This window comes from Engraulis encrasicolus, chromosome 5 (genome assembly GCF_034702125.1).
Source record: "Engraulis encrasicolus isolate BLACKSEA-1 chromosome 5, IST_EnEncr_1.0, whole genome shotgun sequence".
Classification (NCBI taxonomy): domain Eukaryota; kingdom Metazoa; phylum Chordata; class Actinopteri; order Clupeiformes; family Engraulidae; genus Engraulis; species Engraulis encrasicolus.
In genome coordinates, this window is record NC_085861.1 from 31,175,829 (window position 1) to 31,203,328 (window position 27,500).

Here is a 27,500-nt window from a genome sequence, read left to right on the forward strand (position 1 = left end):
TTGAAGTGGATGAAACCAGTGGACCTCTTCAGATGCCTCTACACACTTAGCCGCTTATTATTTTATCAGACTTCACTCCCCACGAGGGAATGGTGTCATTGCAAGCACATATCCTACATGTTCATGTTAAATGAATAATGTGTAGTATTATTGTGATAAAATTGTCATAAATTAGATACAGATTGTGAAATGTGTATTGTGTGTGTATTGTGTGTACAGGAGTATGCAGTGTATGCAGTGTATACTTTGTGCGTTGTAGTGGTGTGACTGACATGTGCTGTGCACGATCTGTGAGAGAAAAGAAAAAAATCGATGTCTTTGTCTCCCAGGCTTTTGGCAGTCAGTGAACATTCATTTCAGTGATAACTTTGAAGTTCAATATGCGTAACAGCACTGTGTGTGCATTGCCAGTGCTAGTCAAGCTTTAAGACATCTAATTTATGCAGTTTTCACACTCCTCTGAATCACTGAAACGACCCCCCCCCATCTTTTTTTTCATTCCTCTTCTTCTTTTCTCTCCAAAATGTCTTTATTTCATTATTTTTGCGTTATTAGCGGGTGAAATGACGGTGTTGAATGGATGTTGGCCGTGTTAAATAGCCCCTCTGGTTCTCTCTCTTGCTCTCTCGCTTCGCTCCCTGTGTCTGTGGCTCTGAGCACGTCGGTAAAGTGGGCCGAGTGCCGTAATGAGGGAAGAGTAATGACATGGTTGATTCTCAAGAAGAATGGTGGCGCCCCCGTTAAAATGCTCTTTAAATGCACAGCATAATCTATATGTGCAGAACACCTTAGTATCGACTGCTGCGCTCCTTTCCTCTTAAGTGGCCAGATGAATTGTGAGACCCATAATATATGTATTTTTCACTCCTGGCCTTGATGTGCATATTTTAAATACATACATACATTATAGATATGTGGCTGGGTTATGATTGTCGTTTCATCACCATATGGTGGCTGTCTTTTCTTTAGATAACACATTCACCATGTTATCCTTTTATGTAGGCCTACCTTTTGCATTTTTAAAAAAAATATATACTCATGATACTGATACTTGCATGAAAGACTAATCGAAACACTCGATCTGTATCTGGCCACGGATTTAAATCCTTGCATGTCGACCAAGTAGTGTCAGATATCTCAGCTATGATTTGCTTCTCATTGCCTTGTCACTTCAAACATTGCAACATGTGTAAGCATTGTTCTTCTGTGATGTTCCCCCATCCATCATGCATTGCTTTTTATGTTCAAAGGTAACATTTGTCAGTGGTTGACATTAGTTACCATGACAATATATGTTTGCTATTTGTATGCATAGTGGACTCAGTCAGAGGCTGCGTGTTCCACTATTATTATAAAGTGCAATACCTGCATGTGTGGTAAGAGGGTGGAAATGGAGTGGAAAAGTCAGATTGTAGGGTGTTATAGCTACATCAAAAGCCTGACCAAGAGGTGTTCCTGCTCAAAGGACTCTACTGCACTACAAATACAAGGCAGTTACTACACCAATATTTAAACAATATTAAGAAAAAAGGCCTTCAAAGTATTGGTATTAGGTTGCATAGTTGTAGTTCCTGCAAATATGACATAGTAATATTTCACACAAAAAAGGCTTTGTCACAAAATAAAGAAGGTTTTATGAATACCGTTTACTCAACTCAATTACTTAACTCAATTTTGACAAAATGTGCAGTTATAGCATTTTGCCTTGTACGGCCTCAAAAACGTACTGTATTTACCTGACCAAGAGAGGTGTTCTCTTTCACGCTAGAGTCTTCCATATCATCTTCTTGAATGAAGTGAATCACCACAACTATTAGGTTTAGGTTGGCTGTTAGAAAGGTCCTTTTTTTTACAATACAATAACAACCAGTGTTTCCAAGTGTTCAGTATAACAATAGCCATTTTTTTTCAGGAGGTGATACCCTATCATGTCCTGTGGTTAGAGAAACAATTTTACACTAACTGAACAATAAGCTTTTTTTGGACGATGACTATGCAGCAGGAGTAATGGAAAATGAGGGGGAACAATCAAGCCGTCTTTGTCAAAACTTGTTCACCTCCCATGCCCTGCTTCAACACCAATTGTCATAGGTACAAATTGTACACACACACACACACACACACACACACACACACACACACACACACACACACACACACACACACACACACACACACACACACACACACACACACACACACACACACACGCACACGCACACGCACACACACAGAGAGACACACAGACACAGAAGCAAACACATATTGTGATTTAAAGTGTTTTCAAGTTAGCGGCAAGTGCACAGTAATTTCCTCCCTGCCTTCCTCAGCGTGCAGGAAATTGGGTAGAGGTAAGAGAGGGAGCGCCAAAGTCAAAGCCCTCATGATTGGTTTTGTTCCAGGCGAGGCGAGAGAGAGAGAGAGAGAGAGAGAGAGAGAGAGAGAGAGAGAGAGAGAGAGAGAGAGAGACGGAGAGGGGAGCCTAACAGGAGCGGCAGTCAATTTCCATTTTAGTGCCTCCTGTCCCAGAAATTAGCCAGCGGTGTCCCAAGTGATCTGCCCAGCACACGCACGCACGCACACACATACACGCACACACACACACACACACAGACACACTTATACACCTTCAAACCACACAAACAGGAACATTCTCATGAAGTTCTTCACACACACACACACACACGCACACACATAGACACACACAGGTAGATGCATGCACGCACGCACGCACACACACACAGACACAAACACACACACACACACACACACACACACACACACACACACACACACACACACACACACACACACACACACACACACACACACACACACACACACACACACACACACACACACACACACACACACACACACACACACACACACACTTTCACGTACAGTCCTCACCTTCCCCACCACCCCTGCTCCCATTTGGCGGCAGCATTAACTTTGCATACGAGTGGTCTCTCCTGCGATAAGTGGGCCAGTTTTATATTTAGGGTTTGTCCGCAAGCACCTTGAAGCCACACTGACCTACTCTTCCAGGCTTCACAGGCAGCACTGCTCTCAACATACTGAAGTACTGCTAGATGTTGTTTTCAGGGGTGCCACACCAGACACAAGTGTAGGTTGTTTGTGTTGTGAACAGTAGTTTCGCTACTGTGTGCACACGTTCTGCTTCCTTGTGTTTGCAGTAGTAGTTGTATAATAGAATAGAATAGAATAGAATAGTCATACTTGCTTATGTGTACGTACATGTAATAGTCTTTTTTTGTGTAATTGCTCACCGAACTTGTTGGTAACGTGCTTACCGTGGGTTGTTGAAAAGCAACTGTATCACTCCTCATTTGCTAATATAGATTGTTTACTGTCCTTGATATCATTACTATACAATAACAACCCTTTGACTTGTTGAGCTTAAGAGTAGCCTATGGGTTTGATGTGACAAAGGTCATGTGTCCGTAAATATGATGACGACAAATGAAACCCACAATTTCACAAACCATTGGACGCACAATGTATTACCGACGGCTGTATTAGCGATATAAAAAATGATTGGTTAGGCTCAGTGTGTTGTATGTGTTATGTATTTTATTACACCCCCTGATGGTCTTCGCTTAGTTTCTTCCCTGTGGTGACTGCTGGAAAAGAGCTGTGCACAGACTTCCCGTGGAGAGGAATGACCAGGGTGAGCAATAAAGACGAAAAAGCTGCCGCCCAGCCCTCCCAAAGACAAGGCAAAGCTAATCAACTCGGGGTCCGTAAACAATGTCTTGCCCCGACGCCACACTAACTCTCCTCTCCTTCTCCTTCTTCGCCGTTCTCCTCCCACCCCCCTCGGCTCATAAAATTGGAAACGCCATTTCGTCCGTTTAACTCAGTCCAGATATTAATTGCTTCCTAAAGTGTAAAATCAATGTCAATTATGTTGCCCTTAGTCTTGGCGGCAGACTGTGGGTATCTAACCTTGTGATCTCTGTTTTGGAGATCCATTTTCATCATGGCGGGGGATGGAGGGGGGAGGGGGGTGATGGAAGATAACTCGAGGCAGGGGACTAAACCGAAGCAGGACAATGGAGATGGAGATGGGGATGGCGATGGGGATGGGGGTGACTGTTCGCTTGCCTGGCGGAGGACTAGGGAATTAAAAGGTCCTTCCGTGTAGGCTAGCGTTGATGAAAATGATGCCCTCGGGGGATGGTGTGAGTCTCTTTATCACATCTAGGCTGGCTGGCTGGCTCGGCTGTGGTGGAGAAGCTTGTTTTGAGCCTGTCCCTGTCTCGGAAACTGCTGCTCCGTCTCTGGATAAAAAGGGACACGCCACTGTTCTGTGCCGTGCCGTGCCGTGCTGTGCCGTGCTGTGCCGTGCCGTGCTGTTCTGTGCTATGCTGTGCCGTGCTGTGCTGTGCTGTGCCGCGCTGTGCCGTGTCCCACACACATTTCTCAATAGCTGAAATCATAGCATACCTAAGCCTAAGGGAGACAAACCCTGAGCCTGATTAAGATTGGTGCAAATGAGGAAGCAATGTGTGCGCTCGAGTGCGCAACTGTTTCTTTGTTTCAATATGTGTGGATGTTTCTGTGTTGCTGCACAAAGAGCACCCCCCTCTCCTTTTTTTCTGATGGTGGTGTTGTACAGTAATGTTAGCCTGGCGACGCCACCCAAAGATTTTGGCTCCGCACATCGTCTGGCAAAAGCCTCGAGCTCGGTTCTCTCAGTGTTTAGCCAATCAGCAAACAGTTGAGAGTGATGACGTAGAACTCACCCGCGAGCTCCGTTACTGATTGGTTAAGGTAACCATATTCACACTTTTGTTTTGTTATTTGTATGCATTTGCGACGCTGTAATGTAACAGGCATGCTAATAAAGCACAATATGGGTTTTAATTTGAGTCTGTAACTCCAATGAATTTAAATGATATAGTATGATCAGACCATCTCCCACCGTCCACGGAGATGGATTCCTCAAGGCTTTTGCCAGACTGATTGACCGAGTCAACAGTCGGCTTTTCCCCCAGACTACAGTAATGTAGTATGGCAGCTGAATAAAGAGACAGTACAGTGATAGCAACATTCATTTAATAATTTAACCACTAATTTACCAGTTTACCCAATAACAGTATTTCTCATTTACCATATGACAGTGAACAGCATACATCTACCAACCTCTGTCTCTCTCTCTCTCTCTCTCTCTCTCTCTCTCTCTCTCTCTCTCTCTCTCTCTCTCTCTCTCTCTCTCTCTCTCTCTCTCTCTCTCTCTCTCTATATCTGTCTCTCTCACTTTTTCTCTCTCTCTCCCTCCTTGCCCATTCGATTTCTCAAACTGAACAAAGGCAAGTATAATCATGTGTACTGACTTCGGTTTCTCAGCTTTTCCAGTGTCGAGGGATTAAGTAAACGGGAATAACATTTCCACACGTCAGACGGTGGCTGAAATATATGCAATACCCGAGCGAATGGGAAGGGAAGTTGAGTGGAGGGGAACTCATCATCTGCACTAAAGAGGCCGGGAGAGAAAGGGAAACACGCACACAAGCACACACACACACAAGCACACACACACACAAGCACACACACACACACACACACATACACGCACGCACGCACGCACGCACACACATGTACACACTTATGTACACACATATGTATACATAAACGTACATACATATACAAACCACACACACACACACACACACACACTCATTTGTGCACGCACACACACGCACTCACACACACAAACACACACATGCACGCACACAGACACACACACACATACACACAGGGACTCTCTCTAAAATAGCCCAAAATGATGGATGTAGACCTTTGAGCGTTCTCAAAAGGGGCCACATGAGGCAGGCCAGCTAACTTGTCCTGCAAAAAAATCCCTTCACTCCTCAATGCCTTTCCATTTTCTGGTGCCGTTTTTATGACTGACTCTGTAGAGACTACATTTCCGATACATACAGCCCAAAATAATTGGAAGTGACCGGGAAAAAAAAATGGAGAGCATGTATGTGGAATTAGTTCCATTGTTGAGCTCCGAGCACATTTACTTGCTTTTGTTTTTCTATTTGTGAGTGAGTTTGTCTGTATTTTTTTGTCAATTAACAAAGGACAAAAAAAAAATAAACAATAGAAAAAAACGGAAACAAAAGAAAATCTCATTCCATATCCATCTGAACACCTGCAAATGTGTGACACACACAGTCTCCCCAGACCAGCATAGGCCTCCATATTGTCACTTACCTGGGCCACTGTCTGCCAGCCGCCCGCCTGTGCCAGCCAGGAGCCCACTGGGGCCACGGCCCGAAGCTGGCTATGCCACCATGCCCTGTCACTTTGCGCGGACAATGGAATGTGTTTTGGAGAGAGTCTGTCTGCCCGGCTAGCACCACAGGAGCAGAGAGGCTCCAATGCTGGGCCTGGCACTGGCGTGGGCGCTGGGCCTGCTCGCTGGACTCTTTGGCCCAGAGCTCCATTGTTTGCTCTCTTGGCAGCAACAGAGCTGGGCTACGGCTGGTGAGGGGGTTGTGGAGGAGGGGTGGTTTGGGGTTGGGGGGGTTGTGGGAAGGATGGAAGCTGGGCACTCTGCCCTGGCACCAGGGGGGTCTCCCCGCCTCCCAGATAACAGGGTAATACGGGAAATGGGGCTGGGGTGTGGGGGGTGCGGGGTGTGTGGGTGAATGCTGTGGTGTGGAGACACCCGTGTCCGAGAGGTGAGAGTGAGACCATCCGGTGGCGCAGCATGGGAGCTGGTTCCTGGTTACTCGTTGCAGGTCGCTGCTTCCTGGTTGCTGGTTAGTTGTTGCTGGTTGCTATGGTTGCTCGGTTCCTGGTGACTGTTTGCTAGTTGCTGGTTACTGGGTACTGAGTGCTAGTTTCTGGTTACTGGGCACTGAGTACTAGTTACTGGTTGCTGGTTAGTAGGGTTTTTTTATGGGTGCTATGTGGTGGGTGTTTGCTGGTTACTTGTTACTACAAGTCACTGGTTGCTGGTTTGCTGGCTGTCAGAAAGTGAGGCACAGGGGGGAGGAGGAGGAGGTGGAAATGAGGGAAATGAAGTGAAAGTTGGAGAAAAGAAAGGGGTGACGGGGGGGGATTGATGAAGGAGAGTAGTAAATGAGGGACGAGAGAGGGGAGAAGGCAGAGAAAAGGGGGACAGTGTTGCCAGATGTGTCTGACCAAATCCCGCCCAAACGGTTCTCAAAAACCGCCAAAATGCGCTAAATTCCGCCCAATTTCAACAAATTACATTGACTTCTATGGGCCCAAAACGGCTTAAAAACACGCCAAATGGCCAATTTTTCCCGTTTTTGCCCGCCGACGCTCATCCCAAGTAGCCCAATTGGGCGGGCACCCGCCCAATCTGGCAACACTGGAAGGGGAGGAAGATGGAAATTGGGGATGAGGATACCATGTTGCTGGAGGAACATGGACAGACGTAAGAGGTGGCAGAGGAAAATTGAGGATGAAGAAATTGGGGATGATAAGAGATAAGGAGGAGGAGGAGGAAGAGGAGAAGGAGGTGCAGGAGGATGAAGAGGAGATGGAAATTCACGAGGAAGATACAATCAAGGACGAGGAAATAAGAGAAAAGGAGGAGGTGATGGAGGAGGAGGAGGAGGGGGAGATGAGGGATGAGGAGGAGTGTGTGCCAATGAAGAGAAGGATGTGGAGAAGGAGGAGGAGCAGATGGAAATTGGGGATGAAGATAAAATGATGGAGGAGGAAATTGGAGACAAGGAAGAGGTGGTGGAGGAATAAATTGGGTAATGGAAGAAAAAGCACTCACACACACACGCACGCACGCACACACGCAGGCGCGCAGGCATGCATGCAAGCACACGTACGCCCCCCGCACGCACAGCACTAATGCAGCAGCTTTTTACTTAACCCCAAAGAAAATCACATTGAGGGTAGGATTCACATTTGTGCACACACTCACGCATGTATGCACACACACGAACACACATGCTCATGCACACGCATGCACGCGCACACGAACACACACACACACACACACACACACACACACACGCACACGCACGCACACGCACACACACACACACACACACGCACACGCACACGCACACGCACACGCACACGCACACGCACACACACTATAAACACACAGACATATCACGTAGAAGAGCTGTGTGGATGAAAATCTGTTTTCCCTCATGGCTTTCCAAGGTATCAGCGGGTGTTTGGCTACAGTAGGTCAATCTACTTAAGAAATCCTGAATAAGAAGGTAAAGTAAAAGCAGCCTCTGAAGCCACTTCCCACCACAGGCCCCTTAATTAAGCGAATCCAGTTTGCACCCAACCCCCATCCCCCCTGTGTGTGTGTGTGTGTGTGTGTGTGTGTGTGTGTGTGTGTGTGTGTGTGTGTGTGTGTGTGTGTGTGTGTGTGTGTGTGTGTGTGTGTGTGTGTGTGTGTGTGTGTGTGTGTGTGTGTGTGTGTGTGTGTGTGTGTGTGTGTGTGTGTGTGTTTGTGTGTGTGTGCTTGTGTGTCCGTGTGTTTGAGAATGATAATGTGATCGAAAAGGCTTGAATGAGAAAGAGGTTGCTGTAGAGAGAGAGAGAGAAAAAAGAGATGAAGAGGGGTGTGTGTGTGTGTGTGTGTGTGTGTGTATGTGTGTGTGTGTGTGTGTGTGTGTGTGTGTGTGTGTGTGTGTGTGTGTGTGTGTGTGTGTGTGTGTGTGTGTGTGTGTGTGTGTGTGTGTGTGTGTGTGTGTGTGTGTGTGTGTGTGAAAGAGAGGGATAGAAAGCAAACAGAAGAGGATTGCAGTGAAGGGAAGTGAGGAAGAAGGTGTGAAAGCAGAGAGAGAGAGAGAGAGAGAGAGAGAGAGAGAGAGAGAGAGAGAGAGAGAGAGAGAGAGAGAGAGAGAGAGAGAGAGAGAGAGAGAGAGAAAGCTGCGTTAAATTGCAGAAGCCAAACCACTTGAGCATAAAATTAGATTTTACAAACGTGTTGTTACCTGGCAGTGATTTGACAGCGGTGATATCTGAGCTTTGGGGAAGGCTAGATGAGTATTACTAATCATATCAAATAAATAACTATGTCGTCTTTTTCTGATTATGTCAGGTGACTATTCACCATGGGTGCGGGACGCGGCCATAACTTAATTAAAGGCAACTCTCTCATTACACTCTTAGACGTACATGAGAATTAGCTCGCGTTCAATTTATATGGTAATATGTTATCCCGTATAGCGGCTAACGTCTCGCTATCATGTGGCATATATAGTGCACTGGGATGGTGACACAAAGCAGGGAGGGAGAGAGAGAGAGAGAGAGAGAGAGAGAGAGAGAGAGAGAGAGAGAGAGAGAGAGAGAGAGAGAGAGAGAGAGAGAGAGAGAGAGGAAGCATTTTGCATTATGATGCCTGCCATGTTTCCTCACCCCTTGGTCCCTCCCCATCTTAGCCACCGCACCGTGCCACACCGCAATCAAGCGCTCTCAAACTGGCATAGAGGGAGACCTTTCATCAAGCCGATCAATATCTCCACATATGAAATTAATCTTTCACGTTTAATTGGCTTGCTAATATAATAGAGCAGTTGCGGCCTCTTGCAGCAAGTGAGCTGCACTTGACGTGATTGTGATATATGTTCAGTACTGTACACGGCTGCCGGTGCTCTGCACATTCTGTACTGTACTGAGCACTGGTGGACTTTCTGGCTGGTGGGGAAACTAATGTTTGGGAGGGGCTGTGTGTGTGTGTGTGTGTGTGTGTGTGTGTGTGTGTGGGGGGGGGGGGGGGGGGGGCTCTGCATGCATGAATTGTGTGTGTGTTGTGTGTGTGGTGTGTGTGTGTGTGTGTGGTGTGTGTGGTGTGTGTGGTGTGTGTGTGTGTGTGTGTGTGTGTGTGTGTGTGTGTGTGTGTGTGTGTGTGTGTGTGTGTGTGTGTGTGTGTGTGTGTGTGTGTGTGTGCATGCTAGTGCATGCCTGTGTGTGTGTGTGAGTGCATGTGTGTGTGTGTGTGTTGGGGGTGGGCCGCAGGGGTTGATGGGTGTAGAGAGTCCAAGGCTAATGCATTATTAAGCCATCACTGAAGATGAACTGCCGCTTTTAAAATGATGGATGCTTGTATTTGCATTTCCTTTATACCCATTCAAGGAAACGTTGGTTCTGCCACTTGTTTACATTCACAGAGTGGGGTACTTCAGGTAATTTTCCCCCATCTGATGTTGCTTTGTTCTTACATTTGTAGCATTTAATTGATATCCCATTTTGACTGGTTGACCCATTTGCCGCATCTATGTATATTTACCATTAATGCCGGGAGGTAGGGACGTTCAAGCAATGTTCAGCGATGCAGGCATTTCTGAAAGTACATGGCAAATGTTATGTTGTCTGATGCCTGAAATGCACATTGGGGATGTAAAAGAGGTATGTGACTAACAAAACGTTTTGCAGTTGGTCGAAATAGATATTTAGTTTGTGTGTGTGTGTACTCGTTATTTACTCTTTAAAAAAAAAAAAAACTAACCCCTCTTTGCAACTGCACTTGTTGTTCTGTATATCTCCTGTGCACTTTGTATTTGCTTGTGATGTTGGCTTGATTATGTCCTCTTTTGAAAGTCGCTTTGGTTATAAAGCGTCTGCCAAATGCAATGTAATGTAATAATGTAATATACTCACACAAAAAAAATGTGAAAAAAAATGTTAGACGTTAGTGACCCTAGTGACATGACCAAGTGACCGCAGTGATATTTAGAACATTCATTCAGATTTGAATGAAAATGAAGATGAAGTTGAGTTCCATAGATAGAGGTCAGTGAATTCAAGAAATGTTTGAAGGTGAGCAAAAAGACTTACCGAACTTGTGCTTCTAAGATGAATGGACAAGAGTATACTTTCACCTTTGTGCAAAGATGCTGTACAAAAGAAAGCCTATAATCTTTTTAAAAATTCCATCTCTCTATGTAAGGTCTAAGTAAGCGTTGTAAATTCTGGTCCATTTCTCTGAAAATCGATGCTCAGGTTTTAGGAGCTTGTACATAATGTCACATCAGCAAAAAACTGGTATTTTAGCATGCGTTTCCAAGTGAAGATGGGATAAGGAACAAAATATGGTCAATTGTCTAATTGAGAAATAACTTACTTACACCCTGGCAATTCAAGGTGCATTTGAGCAAAAATGCAGTACGGAAACAGTTCACAAAAGACAGTGATTTTGTACCTTACCTCTTGAGAAGCACATTTACTAATCCATCATTTAGGCTACTATTTCCTGTCTTTTTTATACGAGTGCTCGTCATCTTGTCTAAAGAAAGACGGAAAGGACAACTGAAGCACTGGGGTAATGGTAGCTAGTTTGTCATAATTGCGATGCTGTGGTTGCCATTGTGCGGTGCAGTCTTGCCCATTATTATGTTCTTAAGTGCTTTGTGGGTTGTGGGATGCAAGCAGTCTATTGACAGGCTCGCTGGGAACCCTACCAGGAACAGAGAGGCAGAGAAAGGGAACAACAGTGTGATAGAGAGAGGGGGAGAAGGAGGCAGAGCCGGACAAACAGAGAGGAGGGATACAGAGGGAGAGAGACTGCAAGAGAGAGAGAGAGAGAGGGAGAGAGAGAGAGAGAGAGAGAGAGAGAGAGAGAGAGAGCAAAAGAGAGAGAGAGAGCAAAAGAGAGAGAGAGAGACGGTGTGAGAGAGAGGGAGAGACGAACCATACAAAAGAACCCTCTCAAATGTTCAGCATGCACTGGCTCACACTCGTCCAAAAACATAATGATATTGCTTCAATTGTGTTAGGCTGGCATGGAGGCGCTTCGCTTGGCAGCGCCGAGTGTTAACAAGCTCGTGCTGAGGTACACTGAAGCACAAAGTGCACACTGTCACCAAACATGCTGCCCTGGACCTGCTGCTGCTGGTTGCACACCCCATGCCAGTTTGGGGTCCAGTTCCTGTTTTTTTTTTTATATTATTTTTTTTTTGGTGGGGGGGGGGAAATTGAATTCATTGTTGGAGGAGAAAATCATGCTTCTTTCCAAAAACCAAAGTATGGAAGAGAGGAGCTGTTTAGTGAGCTGCAGAGAGAAAATGGTGTCTGGAACAGGGCAGCGTTTTTGTGCAAAACATGAAAAGCGGACCGATTTTGGAGTTAGGTTGTTGTGTTAGGCACATCCTCTGCATTTTTGCATAGGCAAGGCAAGGCAAGGCAAGTTTATTTGTATAGCGCATTTCATACACAGGTGCAACTCAATGTGCTTCACAAAATTAACAAATGCAAAAAGAAAGGAAACAGGGAAAGTATACAGTCATAGTAGTAGGCTACATGAATAATGATTATAGATGCACCTGAACTGCTTGCTCCTTCACTACTTACACAATAGCTTTATTCATTTGGAACACCCAAAGGTCATTTCTTTTCTTAAATTAAAACATGCAAGAGGTGGTAAAGGGCATGAATAACCAAGGGCATACACTGTCCAACTTCCCCTCCCTCACTCCCTTTTAAAAAAAAAAAAAAAGAAAAAAAAATAAGAATTGCGAAAGATAAAACAACATACTTTTCTTTCCATTACTGTAAAGTTTTGATTGCAGCAGACAAAACAGTTCACCCAGGGACAAATTATGAAATGCAACATCTGTAATTAGCAGGATTTCTTTTTTTCCTTTTTATTGCTTCTGTCTCTGCCCCGAGAGATTAATTAGACTCTTTTGTAATGCAGGCTAAGAATAGGGAAGGAGCGCTTAATGTGCATGCAAACGAAGCTTTGTCCAGAAACTCCTCCATTTGCAGCTTGTTATGCACATTTGGCCTGAGCCATACAGTAATACCGAGTAATAGCTTCCCAATCATTCAGTGTTGTGGGCATTCCTGCTCCTCTTTTGTGGAGAAGCACACATTGTCTGACTCTCTCTCTCTCTCTCTCTCTATGCTCTCTCTCTCTCTCTCTCTCTCTCTCACACACACACACACACACACACACACACACACACACACACACACACACACACACACACACACACACACACACACACACACACACACACACACACACACACACAGCACATGAATACAGAACAGGCATATGGAATTGGGCACAAACTTCCTCCCTATAGCCTGGCACACACACAGGCGTAACACACACGCACACACACACGCACACGCACACACACACACACACTGCACATACACACCGTTATCCCTTCCCCTCACTCCCACGGAGGCAGTTCCCCTGTTTATTAAATTTGTTAAAGTGCTTCCGAGCAATGCACATTTTATCCTCTTAACAGTCAAATTAGTATATACTCCAGCAATTACTTAATGTACTCTAATGAGATTCCGCACAAAACCGCAGGATTCATTTATTTTAATGCGCCGTCCCCTTCCAGGGAGTGTGTGTGTGTGTGTGTGTGTGTGTGTGTGTGTGTGTGTGTGTGTGTGTGTGTGTGTGTGTGTGTGTGTGTGTGTGTGTGTGTGTGTGTGTGTGTGTGTGTGTGTGTGTGTGTGTGTGTGTGTGTGTGTGTGTGTGTGTGTGTGTGTGTGTGTGTGTGTGTGTGTGTGTGTGTGTGTGTGTGTGTGTGCGCGCGTGCGTGCGTATACGCACGCTCGCCTGAGTGTATGTATATGTGTGTGTAAGTGTGCCTGCGTGGGTGGAGAGAGTGTATGCTTCACGTCCCCGTGAGTGGAAAGTGGGAGTCGCATGAGATGGGGTGATGGAAGCATGTTGGTGGGTAGATGGGGGCTGGTTGCATCATCAAGAGAGTGGACAGCTCTCGTGCTCTGATGATGTGATATGGAAGCATTGCCAAATAGCGTGGTTTTACTGGGCTCTAACTGCCCAATTGAAATTCCTACTGGAAATTTCAAGTGGGAATTTCCAAGCAGGAGGGATTAACTCAGTTTAAGTTTTAAATGATTCCGCCTGATGTTGCCCAATTACTAATGCTTTGATCATGAAATATGTGATGCGCCCACATGTAATGCACCTGTAATGTAATGTACCTTTTCAGCACCAAATCACATTATACTACTAGACTCATGCATTTTTTAAATTCAGAATTAGAATCATCTTGTAAACATAGCCAATGTCTTTTTTCCCTCATTATTTGGGTGTTTTATGCCTTTATGTGTGGTGCCTCAGCTGTATGCTGAGTGCAGTCCTTGCTTGGTCAATTTCTCTCCCTCTCTTTTTGCTGTGTTATATCTGGTCTTTTTGACGGTGTAAGTTCTGCTATTTGGCCAGTCTCTGTCTCTCAATTATTCTTTTGAAGTTCTCCAGAGCTGTAGGTCTAACTGGTGTATGGAGAAGAGGAGACAGACAGAGCAGACATGGCCACACATACACTACTGCTTTCCTAATGTGTGTGTGTGTGTGTGTGTGTGTGTGTGTGTGTGTGTGTGTGTGTGTGTGTGTGTGTGTGTGTGTGTGCGTGCACATGCAGGCATGTCATCTGTGTGTGTGTGCGTGTGTGTGCGTGTGTGTGTGTGTGTGTGTGTGTGTGTGTGTGTGTGTGTGTGTGTGTGTGTGTGTGCGTGTGTGTGTGTGTGTGTGTGTGTGTGTGTGTGTGTGCGTGCGCGCGCATGTGTCCGTGTGTGCCTGCGTGCGTGTGTGTGTGTGTGAGTGTTTGTCCACAGGGACTTGCCTGAATAGACAGAGTGGCTCACAAAGAATCGATTTGTGCAAATGTCACCTGACAAGTGAGACTAATGTCAGTCCGTAAATATCATGCAGTGTGTTAACATGGCATTCAGCATCTTGCTTTGTGTGAGTGTGTGTGTGTGTGTCTGCGTGTGGAGGTGTGAGTGTGGGTGGCTGTCTGTGGATGTGTGCGTGTTTGTGCCTGCATATGTCTGTTTGTATGGGCTACGTACTGGTAGTAACTACATAGTAATTAGTTACACTAATGCTTTTCACTATTGCTTTCCCTTGAATGTATCCTAGAATCCCTCCTTAATTTTTTGTTGTGGCATAGTAGGGGCATTATGGTACGTGTTACAGGTTGTTTCATCATCACTGTTTTAAAGGGTCAATACTCTGTAATTGGTCACAATAGTAGTAGACACAAGCTGCAGCTCTGTGCATGTTGTAGTGCCAGATGTGGTTTGAAGGCAAACTTCCCTAATGGAACCATTTCACTTTGAAGTCTTTTGATTGCACTGTTATACGGGTTCATGCATGCATTTGATCCCAATGTACATATCAGATTAGACAAACACAAACACATAAACACAGACCGGTTGCTTTGAAGGAAGTTTGTTTGAAAAAGAAGTAATTCCTCTCTCAGAAATACCCCCCCCCCCACCACCACCATTCTCCCTCATATGGTAAAGAGACCTGATAGCACATGCACGGCATCCATCCTAGCATCTGACCGTCGGCTAGTGAGAAAGCTAGCTTGTAGAGGTGTGTCGTTCATGAACGAGCCGGTTCTTTTGACCGGCTCCTTGAAGTGAACAATGGGAACCGGATCACAGCTGGGGGAGCCACTCGACCGTTATTTCGTTCATTTTTCATTCATTTTAAGCACGTGACCTCGACCAGAGTAATTCAATTTGGGGAAAAAACACAATTGTTTGCCTCAAAGAGAGGCAAAAACGTTCTTTAGAAGCAGGAGAATAATCAGTTGTTGTTTGGACAAAATTACCTTGAGGAGGAGTCAAAATATTACATTCTTAACACTGAACAAATAATTTAAAAAAGAGCCAAAAGAGCCAGTTTTTTGAACGGCTCTTTGAAAGGAACGAGCCACTAAGATCCGGATCCCGAAAAAGAGCCATAAATCCCATCTCTACTAGCTTGTGCCAGGCCTCTCCCCTCTTCTTCCCTCTTTTCCCTCCATTTTGTAAAGTCTGGAAAGCCCAGCAGCCTTGCTTCCCTGCTGAAGAACGGGCTCCAGTAACGACATGCAATTACCCCCCATTTGTGTGTGAAAATCCCATTTCGTTTCTCCTGAGACTCCATTACGAGGCTCCATCAGGGCTTCTTTTGTACGGGAGGGCAGAGAGGCAGATGGAGGTGGATGCGGGATGCGGGATGGAGTCAGAGGGTGACAAAGAACATGAGCACTTGTGGTGATGGAGCTATTTTTCCTCCTACTTCTCCTCCTCCTCCTCCTCGCCTCTTCGCATACCCAGACTCGCCCCTGACCGCCTCTCTAGCCTCTCCTCCATTGCGCGGATAAACTTCAAAGCCATGACTTGGTATTCACATTCATGGTTGGAAAAGCAGTGTGACCCCTTTCTACCTTTCATTCGATGTATTTATCCACCTGTCCAAGCCCTCTCGCTTGCTTTCTATCTCTGAATACTCTGTATGCGTGTGCGTGTGTGTGTATCTGTGTACGTGTGTATGTTTACATGCAGAAGAAAATCGAGTTCAGCGAGCATAAACTTTAAAAATATCAAGAACTGATGGATTTGCCGTTTTCACGAGCGACATATTGTTCTTTTTGTTCTAACACCATTTCACAATTTCAATTTGTATCTCCATCTGTTTGTGTTTGTGTGTGTGCATGTGCGTGTGTGTGTGTGTGTGTGTGTGTGTGTGTGTGTGTGTGTGTGTGTGTGTGTGTGTGTGTGTGTGTGTGTGTGTGTGTGTGTGTGTGTTTCCACAGGGGGTATTTTTGAGGACCTCAGTACCTCAGGTACCTCAGGAGTCGGCGCACAGAGTAGCCACAGTACCCTTGTGAGTTCGGAGGAGTTGGCCTTCAAGTTTGCCGTGAACAACATCAACAGGAACAGGACGCTACTGCCCAACACAACACTAACGTACGACATCCAGAGGATAAACATCTATGACAGCTTCGAGGCATCCAGGAAAGGTGAGCTGGAAGAACTGGAAGTAGTGACTAATCTGGCTCTCGACAAATTAATGTGGTTCTGCTTTGTTCCACAAACATTCATCTGATAATATGGCCGTACTGATTTGCTCACCGATGCATGGCTTTACCAAAAGGCACGTTGTGAAGTACATATGTACACTGGAGACACACTAAACTCATAGAACATATGCGTTCTGCTAATCATAGTTCTCTTGACAAAAACTGTCATGAGAGGCATGATTCGATAGGTCAGTTTGGAAACACTTTATTTTAGTGTTACATCTACTCAGTCACACTGATTATTTTGACTGACCCCGTAATGCACACCGTAGCTCCAGTGTCACGCTCTAATAGTCATTGAAAGGTTAACTACTACAATACTATGACATAACACAGGGGCCTTTAGTAACGCACTACGACTTGGTCATTGCCATTCTGGTAACAGCAAATGTATAACACAGTGTCTTAACGGGTTATTATTCACAAGGATTACCGCACCCTGCCAACTCGCACTTACGGTACCTTCCCATCTCCACCTCTTCCCCTTTGTAGCCTGTGATCAGCTCTCCCTAGGGGTGGTGGCCATCTTCGGCCCATCCCACAGCTCCTCGTCCAACGCCGTGCAGTCCATCTGCAATGCCCTGGAGGTGCCGCACATTCAGGTACGTATTTGTTTATCCAAGAAAATATTCAATGTAGCCTAGAATGAAGTACAGTTGGAGTGCTTCCTGGAACTGTCTAGTTTTTTAAGATGGTGCTCTTTGGTGACACCTTTACTTCGACGCGTTTCGGCATGAAGGCTTCGTCAGGAACGAAGGCTTCATGCCGAAACGCGTCGAAGTATTTTAATCATGCTATGCCCAACAAAATAAAGGGATTTTAATTACAAAGAAGATGAGTGCCTTGGTATTTCCAAAACTTTTTTGAATTCAATGTAGCCTGCCTTAACTGACAACTAATTGCAATGGCTAATCCATGTTGACAGGTCCGGTGGAAGCACCACCCCATGGACAACAGGGACAGCTTCTACGCCAACCTGTACCCCGACTACTCCTCGCTCAGCTATGCCATCCTCGACCTGGTGCAGTTCCTCAAGTGGAAGACGGCCACCGTGGTCTATGATGATAGCACAGGTACCGGTAGGAGCTTAGATTACATTACGCATTCTCTACATCACTGGTGCTGGATTGATAACGGGCAAGGGGAGTGGGGCACGACGCGAAGCAGAGTGCCGTAAACGTCCCCTTACCCGTTATCAATAGAGCATAACCCACGGACTCGAGTGGCTTACTGCTTATCTAACACTGTTACACTGACCAAATTTCTTCAAAAACGCTTTAATTACAATTCATTTGATCCGCGACGTTCAGTTGACAAGTTGAGGAAGTGATTGTGGTTACCCCGGTAACATTACTCGGCGTGTGTGCGTTCGTCGCTCTGCCAGACACACTTCGCTACAAAAACTCAGCAAGGGGCGATAAACACCGCAGGAATGAAATGTCTTTGCAATCACACTGATACCCCAACCACAGATGGTGCAAAGATGTGCTCTTCCTGCAGACTCCCTACCCAACTGCAACGTATTCTCATTACCGATGTAGATGCATTGGGTGTAATTTAGACAAGCATAGAATCTTCAGGTGGAAGGTGTAGGTTTACGCTCGATTGAACATAATCAGCATCAGAATTGAGAATCGGACCACACACTGTGTGAGATTGCTTCTTAATCAGTTGGATCTGTGACTCATATTGACCTAGATTAGAACCAGCCTGTACCACACCTACAGACCTGGGGCCTCATTTATCATCCGTTCGTAGAATGTCTAAATTGTGTCTTACGAGTGAAATTTAGAATGTTCGCAAGTACAGAAAAATCGGGATTTATTAAACGTGCGTTGGCTGCTCCTACGTACACGTCTGCATGATAAATGCCACACCTTCCAAATCACTGTGCACACGCGCATTCGGGGTAATTTGCATCCCAAAACGTAACCATATATGGTATTAAAATATATTCAAATGCCATGTTAATTCGAAGGCGCCACCCTGTGTGGACACACATGAACACACGCGGACACATGCGCCAGTCGAAGCGCTGGCGGGAAGTGCGGAGATAGACACATTTCCGTGGCAGAAGTGGAGGTGCTTTCGACAGGAGGAGGACAGTGTTTCAAAATAAGTAAAAGAAGGAGACACACATGGACGAAAACACTGTAAAATAGCACACTGTCATACTCCATTGTCATTCAAAGTAAACTGTAGGCCTACCTTGCACTGTACCTTGTTTGCAATTTCGTGTTTCTTCCACTGGAACGCATGGTCTGAGGTGTGCGTAGATTTAGGCACATTTCTACGTTCAAGTACATGTTCATAAATCCCACACTTTGCTCAGGAATGATCGCACGCACGCTTTACGCACAGATCTGTGCCTAAGAGCGCTTGATAAATGAGGCCCCAGATCTGATACGATTTTGAGTCAGTTGTGAACACAAACACAATGACCAGGGTGAACAGGGTGAAATCACATTTTTACTGACTTCCCCTAAATAAACAATATGAATGACAGTCATATTTTCCAAGTCATCAGACATTAGAATACAAATCAAATGTTTTTGAACGAACCTTACAATGATTTCACATAGACTGTTCCGACTTTCTGGTTGGATATGTTTACTAGTTGTGAGAGTAGCATTTCAGACCTGTGGTTAACAGTGCATACACACCAAAAGCGCGGACGTCCATTTAACACTTCACTTCACGCATCTGTTATCAGTCAGAAGCAGTTAGAATACATGAAAACATGCCTTGCACACAGGAGTGCGGTGTAAGCGCATGCTTTTAGCGTGTATCAAAATGCTTCATAGTGAATTGGCTTGCAGTTTGGGCACATACAACGAACCCCAATCGGTCATTTTAGCATTAGCTACCACAGGCATGATACATTTGGAGATTTCAGATTTCAACTGGTGCACCTACCTCTCCCCACTTCCATCTTCCACAGACGTCCTTGGAAATTGATCGCTGAAGTCATACATTATGGTAATCCATTTTCTTTTTGTCTACCAAAACTGACCCTGGTGGGAGGGAAGTGGGGAGAGGTAGGTGCGCCAGTTCTGAAATATCCAAATGTATCATGCCTGTGGTAGCTAATGCTAAAATGACCAATTGGGGTTCGTTGTATGTGCCCAAACAGCAAGCCAATTCACTATGAAGCATTTTGATACACGCTAAAAGCTTCATAGAAGGTGAAATGTATGCCCGCTGCCTCCCGCTTTTATTGAAAACAGCGCAATTGAACAACTTTGCGCAGTGTGCATGAATATGTCTCGCAGGGTCCCCTTTAGCCATTATCCCTTGGCCAGAATCAGATAAGATATCTTGCCAAAATGGCTGAAATTCTCCTTTAACTAATCTGGGCCTACCTCTAGGCCCACAGAAGTCATTTTGGCTTGTGAGCAAGATTGTCCAAATAAAATGTTTATGCATAACTGACTACATCTTGGTGTTTTGGAACTACAGAGCTACCAGCAGCTTGATATATTTATCTGGAAGAAACCTATTATACTGAGCTCATTGGAAGGCTCATGCAAAACCATTTGATGGCTGATGACTAGAAAATGATAATGACTCATTCATATTGATTATTTAGTGAAATCAGTTAAAAAATGATTTGCATAATAATTTGGAATGCAATGTAGAATGGACTTGTGTATTAAAGGTGTCACCTCTGACATGTGTCATTTTTTGGAGTGCTACAATCATGCCACGGACTTGCACTGTTAAATCGTATCGCAACACAATTCAAATCAGTCACTAAATATTCACATAGTGACTCCAACCATGACTAGCTTACCAACGATATCCTCGGGCTAATCCGGATGTTGCATAATAACAAAGTCGGAGTAAAAAGTTGGTGGATCTGTGGCCAGCTTAAATGTATTTGACTCACAGTAAAGCTGACTCTGACTCTGGTTGTCTGCCAAAGGCCTGATCCGTCTTCAGGAACTGATAATGGCTCCGTCGCGCTATAACATCCGGCTGAAGATCCGGCAGCTGCCGCTGGAGACCACGGACACGCGCCCCCTGCTGAAGGAGATGAAGAGAAGCCGAGAGTTCCGCATAATCTTCGACTGCAGCCACGCCATGGCCGCACAGATCCTTAAGCAGGTAGGATGGCGGGGAGAACACAATTTTTTATATTTTATATTATATTTTATGCCTTTAGTAGGATATGATAGAATAGTCAAGATGTGGTAAAGTGGAGGGGAGAGAGATGGGTATAGCTAGGACATGATCCAGCCTGGATCCGATCTGGTGTCCCTAAGTACATGGTAGGCCTACAGGTGCTCTATGTGTTGCTCCACAGCACCTCAGGGAGACCTCCAATTATTCTTATCCCATGTAAACCCTACACACCTCATACAGCCATACAGTATATCATAGTCATAGAGTACAGTCATATCACATAAATCCACAAAAAGGTGGGATTCCCCATACATCCTGAAGCAGATGGGAAGGCTGGGAAGACCCCAAAACATGTATATCTCTGCATACTTAGACCTCATATCATATTGTGTGCAGTATACATAGATAGACCCATCTGTATATTTTACCAGTATACCGTCTCTTATACAGACACATCTGATCTCTTATAGGCATGAACGGCCATTCGGGTACTTTGCTCGTAAATGTGCGTTACGCTCCTTTATGGGTGAAAACAAACCGAATGTCTCATCAACTTACATGCTACTGTACATCGGCTTGTCTAAATGAACACAGTCCATGCTTCAGCCACGACTGTTTGGCTCTATTATTTGAACAGCCGGCAACACAACACGTTTTCGGCATGTTGCGCATGAACAACGCTAATCTACAGGTCCGAATATTTTCTTTATTAAACCCCAACATCACAAATTGACTTGCATTGGTTGTTTGGAAAACGTCACGCCGTTCATGAGTATTATCCCTACGTACACAACTTACACAGTCCCTCACTAACCTTATGTAGTGTCCACAAATTATATACATGTATTTCCTTTTTTTTATGAAATGCCATATACCTATACACACTTGGCACATACATAGGTGTATATTGCATGCACTTCTTACTGTAACTATATCCCCCCAGAACCCACACAGCCCTACACAGATACAGAGCGATGTGTTTTGTTCTGTTTTGCAATAGACTCTATAATTGAAGCGCTCGACTGTTCTGACAGATTAATGTTAGCATGTCATCGCGTACACACATGGAGGTCTCAAGACTTCAGACGAGTTAGCTGTCAACACCACGAGCTCCAGCTCGGCTTGCCTGTTATGCGAGTGCAGTTGTTTGCAAATATGCACTGAGCAAACACACAGCGAGCAAACAAGGAGGCAAACACAAACAGACAAACAAACAAATGAACGCTGCAGTATTGAGCGAGGGAATGTGGAGTGTCATAAGGGTGTGGGGAGCCGGATTAAAATAGTGCGTTAGCAGTGAGAAGGCTCACCACTCCTCCGAAGACGCATATGTTGCTTCTCAGCACAGAAGCGCTGGTGTCTCAGCTCTGCATGTGGTGCGAAGCATGTGCTGTGTGTGTGTGTGTGTGCGTGCGTGCGTGCGTGCGTGCGTGCGTGCGTGCGTGTACACGTGCCTGTGTGCTCTCCCTGGCCACATACAAACTGCACATATGGTTCAAATGGTTTTCCCACAAGGTTCACACTTAATTTTTTTTTCACGTTTTCTTCCTCTCACCCTCAAATGGTTGAATTTGGTTACAAAACAACATGGGTACGATAAAGAATTTCTCAAGATTTATTGTGCAAGAGGTGGGGAAGTGTGCTATTTGCCAGTTATCCATGTCCAAATAGGAAGTTTAGAGGTTTGTGTGATTATTGTTTATCAAGTCTTAGACCATCTCAAAAATACGCGAAAAAGAGAGACAACTTGCAACATATTGCAAACATTACATCAGCGTGGTCATCTGGCCAAACTTTCAAGTACTACCTCGAAAGAAGTTGGGCCAAGAGGTCAAACCTGTAAATAAGCAAATAAAGAATGAATGGGGGACACCATGCAGTGTGCTTCCACAGGCAGGTGGATTTTATATTTTTCATGACCCAAGGCAGGCTAGGAGGATTTACGTCCACATCTCCTAGGCGTAGACCTCTTCACTGCAGCATTTCAGCCAAAAAAAAAAATCTTAACCTGCTGGGAGAACTTGTTTAATGCCCTTTTCATCTAGCTTACCAGCAGTAAAGCTAAAGGGAGGCAACATATATTTTATGATGCTTGATCCCTTGGTACTGTTACCACAGCTCTGGAATTTTCATTGCCCATTCAGAAAAAAAAAAAGAAATAAAGAGGATTACACTTTCTTACACTACAAGTTCTGCCATCAGGGCCAAACTTTGGGGCCTTGTATTTTGACCTCTTCTGACTTGCCTGTCTGATGGTATGAAGTGAGGTGAGGCGAGGAGATGCTGTCGTCCGTGGTGGTATGGCATGATGTTGTCGTCACTTCCACCGCCTCCACTGAGTGCTGTCAGGGCCGCAGACAGGGGGGGGGGGGCAAAGAGGTATGTTGTCCCGGGACCAGGGAGATAGGGGGCCCAAAATTGGGACCCCATTACATTGTATGTGTTGGTTAGGGGCCCCTTTTAAGATGACTTTGTCCCGGGCCCAGCAAAAGCTGTCAGCGGCCCTGCTGCTGTCGCTGATGCTGCTGTCGTGTAGTCACAACCCGGCTGCATTCATTTTCATTCAGCACGTCATGTGTCTGTGGGAAGGCTCATTATCCTGCTCCGCACGCACCCACGCATGCACGCACGCGCACACACACACACACACACACACACACACACACTTGCATACACATGTGTGTGCTCCACACTCTCTCTCTCTCATTCTCTTTCTCTCTCTTTCTCTCTCGCTCTCTCCCTCTCTCTCTCTCTCTCTCTCTCTCTCTCCCTCACTCTCTCCCTCACACAAACTCACACAGAAGGTTTTGCTGCTGCCGCCACCTGTCTCGTGTTTCTCTCTTTCCCTGCGGCAGCCCCCGATCCTCCGATCGACACCACCAGCACCCACCCCACCACCCAACCCCCGATTGTCACTACACAAGTTCGCCTCCAGGGAAAAGGAGAAAGGAAATAGGGAAAAGGTTTAGGGAGGGAACGAGTGAGAAAAGAAAATATATAGAAAGAAAAATGGGGGAAAAAAAGTGTTATGATCAAGTGTCTGTTTGGGGATGTTGCCAGACTGAGGTGTTTGTGCCTTGTGGGGGAAAGCTGTGAGCCTGTGAAATGTACCTGCAGCACATACGCAGACAGGTGGACAGATGGGAAGATGGACAAACATGCAGGCAGACAGATGGGCAGACAGACAGAGAGATGGGCAGACAGACAGATCAACAGAGGGACTGATGAACGCACAAACATGGAGGGGCTGGCCGGCAGACAGAGAAATAGGCACTGACAGACAGACAGGCCGACAGACAGACAGATGGGCACACAGACAGACTGACTGATGACCAGACACAGAGAGAGTGGCACCAACGGACAGAGGGACAAACAGGCAGATTGACAGACAGAGTAACAGACAGTCAGACACACAGATGGACAGAGAGGTGGACAACGACAGACAGAGAAATTGATAGATTTACAGAACGAGAGAGAGGCATGAAGACAAACAAACAGATGGACATTCGTTATGAGAGGCAGACAGTGGGACAGACAGACATACGGATGCGTGGGCTGAAGCTTCATTTGCAAGTTTACTGACACCAACAGAACAGACACTGTGTCAGGGACCAGTTGGCTCTAAAATTGTCCTTTTGCGAGAAAGGCTCCGTTTGCCACCTGACAGAGATGGAGGAAAAATATATAAATAATACAAGTACATAGTATAATAAGAATAAAATATACTTTGCAAATCTTATTTTTTTCTATTGAGAGGGACCTGTCTATTTTTTGTGGAGTGGAGCACCACAGAAGATTGTAGAGTGCAGTTGGTAATATATATATATATATATATATATATACACACACACACACACGCACACACACACACACACACACACACACACACACACACACACACACACACACACACACACACACACACACACACACACACACACACACACACACACACACACACTGCATATTGGCCTACTGGTAACAATTTAACACATTGAATGCCAGGCTGTGTTTGGAATCTTATTGCTTGAATGCCAGCCACTGCCAGCAATTTCCAACATTTTTTTAACGCTACAGGCTATTTTGTGTTACACCTACAGAGGCATTATATGGAGTTAAAAAGCTGAGAATCTCAGCTTTCTATACAGGGAAACAGTATGCTTCTAGTTATTTCCGTTCTAAAGTTATTCCACGTTAAGCAATTGTAGTAGTTTAGCTATAAAAGTAACAGTTTTTTCCTTGAAACTGAGATAAAGCATTGTTTTGTTACGTATACGCTCTTTGACTCTCTGAAATTGAGGATCTAAATGTATTTTTATGCACCAAGAAGAAGTTAAGTCGCTTACAAGTAAACTATTTCAATGAAAAAACATTTGGATCAGAACTAATGTTTACAGCCATATCTCTGAAGTGCTAGCTACTAATGTCTCCTCACTGGCATTTGTCATTCTGGTTAGAAAAAAAGTAGCCGCTCAAAGTAGACTCACCCAAAGCAGCATGCTGCTGCTATCTTGTGCGTTGTGCTGTTTTTCATTCTTCTAAACGTTTGAAAATGTATGACAGCAAAACTCCTCGTCCTTCTGTATGTTTACGAGTAGCAAAGCCCTGACAGGATGATATGTTTTGATTCTCTACTGAAGGACTACCTCAGGCCTTATTGTCAGTGAACAAGAAATTTGTCAATGCACGATTAACAAATTTTGCTTAACATTTGTCTTATAAGTCACTTACACGTTAGCATTAAAATGACGAAATAAAGTTTATTTTTTTACATTTATTTTTCTTCTGCAAAAGGGACATCTCGGCTGTATTTATTTACCCTCTATGTGAGATAGCAAGAAGGCACAGTCATCATAGTGAGCCCAGCCATCTTGACGCTCCTCTGCATTGAAGAACACGTTAAAAGTGCGTTTGGATGGCAAGTGCCCAACGCAACGCAGCACTGTCAGATGATGAAACGTTTCATAAACGTCTTTAGATGAAGGCTCTCATCCATTGTATTGTGCTCTCGTCTCCTATAAGCACCTCTCTCCTCCTGCTTATTTCCTCACAGCCTTCTAAGTGAATAGATGAATGGTGGCGGAGACACGCAAGGTGTCGCAGATGCTGAGTCACCTACGCAATGAATGGCTAAGTCCTCGCACGGCAGGTGTTTGGGCTGCTGCGAAACAATCGCTGACACACACAGACACACAGGCACACACATGCACACACACACACACACACACACACACACACACACACACACACACACACACACACACACACACACACACAAACAAACAGAAACACACAAGCATGCACGCACAGGAACTAGGTGCACACATACACTCAGGTGGACAAACACGAGCATGAACTCACACACACACACACGAGTGTATATGCACGCAGACACGCACAAACACACACACACAAGCACAAGTCTCTCTTTCTCTCTCTCTCTCTCTCTCTCAGTTTCACACACACACACACACACACACATGCGCGCGCGCACACACACACACACACACAAACTACAAAGAAATGGCCTTTTAATGTCTGCTGTCTAAGATCATTAAAGTCTCTCCAGTGTTTACTATGCATTGTCCACATTTGATTTGTTGTCCTTACGGTCAAATTGATTGCAGATTTCCTCAGATAACCAACTCCTATTTTAGTGACTGACAAATCCTTGCTTTCTTTTGTTTCCTATTATCTCTCCCTCTTTCTTCCTCTCAAATCTCCTTTTCGTTTTCAACCTATTAATATTCTCTCTCTCTCTCTCTCTCTCTCTCTCTCTCTCTCTCTCTCTCTCTCTCTCTCTCTCTCTCTCTCTTTCTTTCTCTCTCCCTCTCTCTCTCTCCAGGCCCAGATGATGGGAATGATGACGGAGTATTACCACTACATCTTCACCACGCTGGTAATGTTACAACACTTGTTAATGCAAATTGATTCTCATTTGTTCCCGTCCCGGGCCCCGTTTTATATTTTGATGAATGGCATTTAATTGCCAATGGGCTTTGGAACCGGTCCATAATATCAATTTCGTTTGACAAAACGGCAGTGTAATGGAGTCTTCAATATCCCAGTGTAAACACTACCTTCTCCCCTGATGATGAAGACAACAAAATGTCTTTGGAAAGGCAACTACAAAGGCAACAGATTGGGAGTCAATTGATTGTGTCAGGCCCCAGAGTTTGTGTCGGTGGCGAACACTCTTTGGCTAATATCTAGATGCACACATGGAATTGCTGGTGATGTATTGCTCCTCCTCCTGTGTCTATGCTGCAGACTTGAGTTTTTTTTTTAATAAGTGCAACGCGATTGTCTGCATTGTAAGTGGCTTCCTCATGTCGTATCAGACACAGCACATGACAACGAAGCGTGCAGAGCATGGCGGAGAGTCTCAGACTCTGAAATATACATAAGTGCGTTCAGCATCAGGATCGTTAGTGCCGCCAGTGGAATACCGATGGTTTATTGGATCATTTTTAAAAATTATTCATATTAACATTTCTTTTTGGAATTTATCTTTTGTATTGAGTTTTC

General features: G+C 45.0%; 1 protein-coding gene across 1 annotated transcript in view; it reads left to right on the plus strand.

The window, feature by feature from the left end:
• The window catches only part of grik3 (glutamate ionotropic receptor kainate type subunit 3), a 238,742-nt gene that overhangs the window by 144,491 nt on the left and 66,751 nt on the right, over positions 1-27,500 (plus strand). The window contains exons 2-6 of the mRNA XM_063199095.1: positions 16,581-16,787; positions 17,340-17,449; positions 17,773-17,920; positions 20,773-20,954; positions 26,818-26,871. Coding sequence (XP_063055165.1) covers positions 16,581-16,787; positions 17,340-17,449; positions 17,773-17,920; positions 20,773-20,954; positions 26,818-26,871 — 701 coding nt within the window. The remainder of the gene's footprint in view (positions 1-16,580; positions 16,788-17,339; positions 17,450-17,772; positions 17,921-20,772; positions 20,955-26,817; positions 26,872-27,500) is intronic.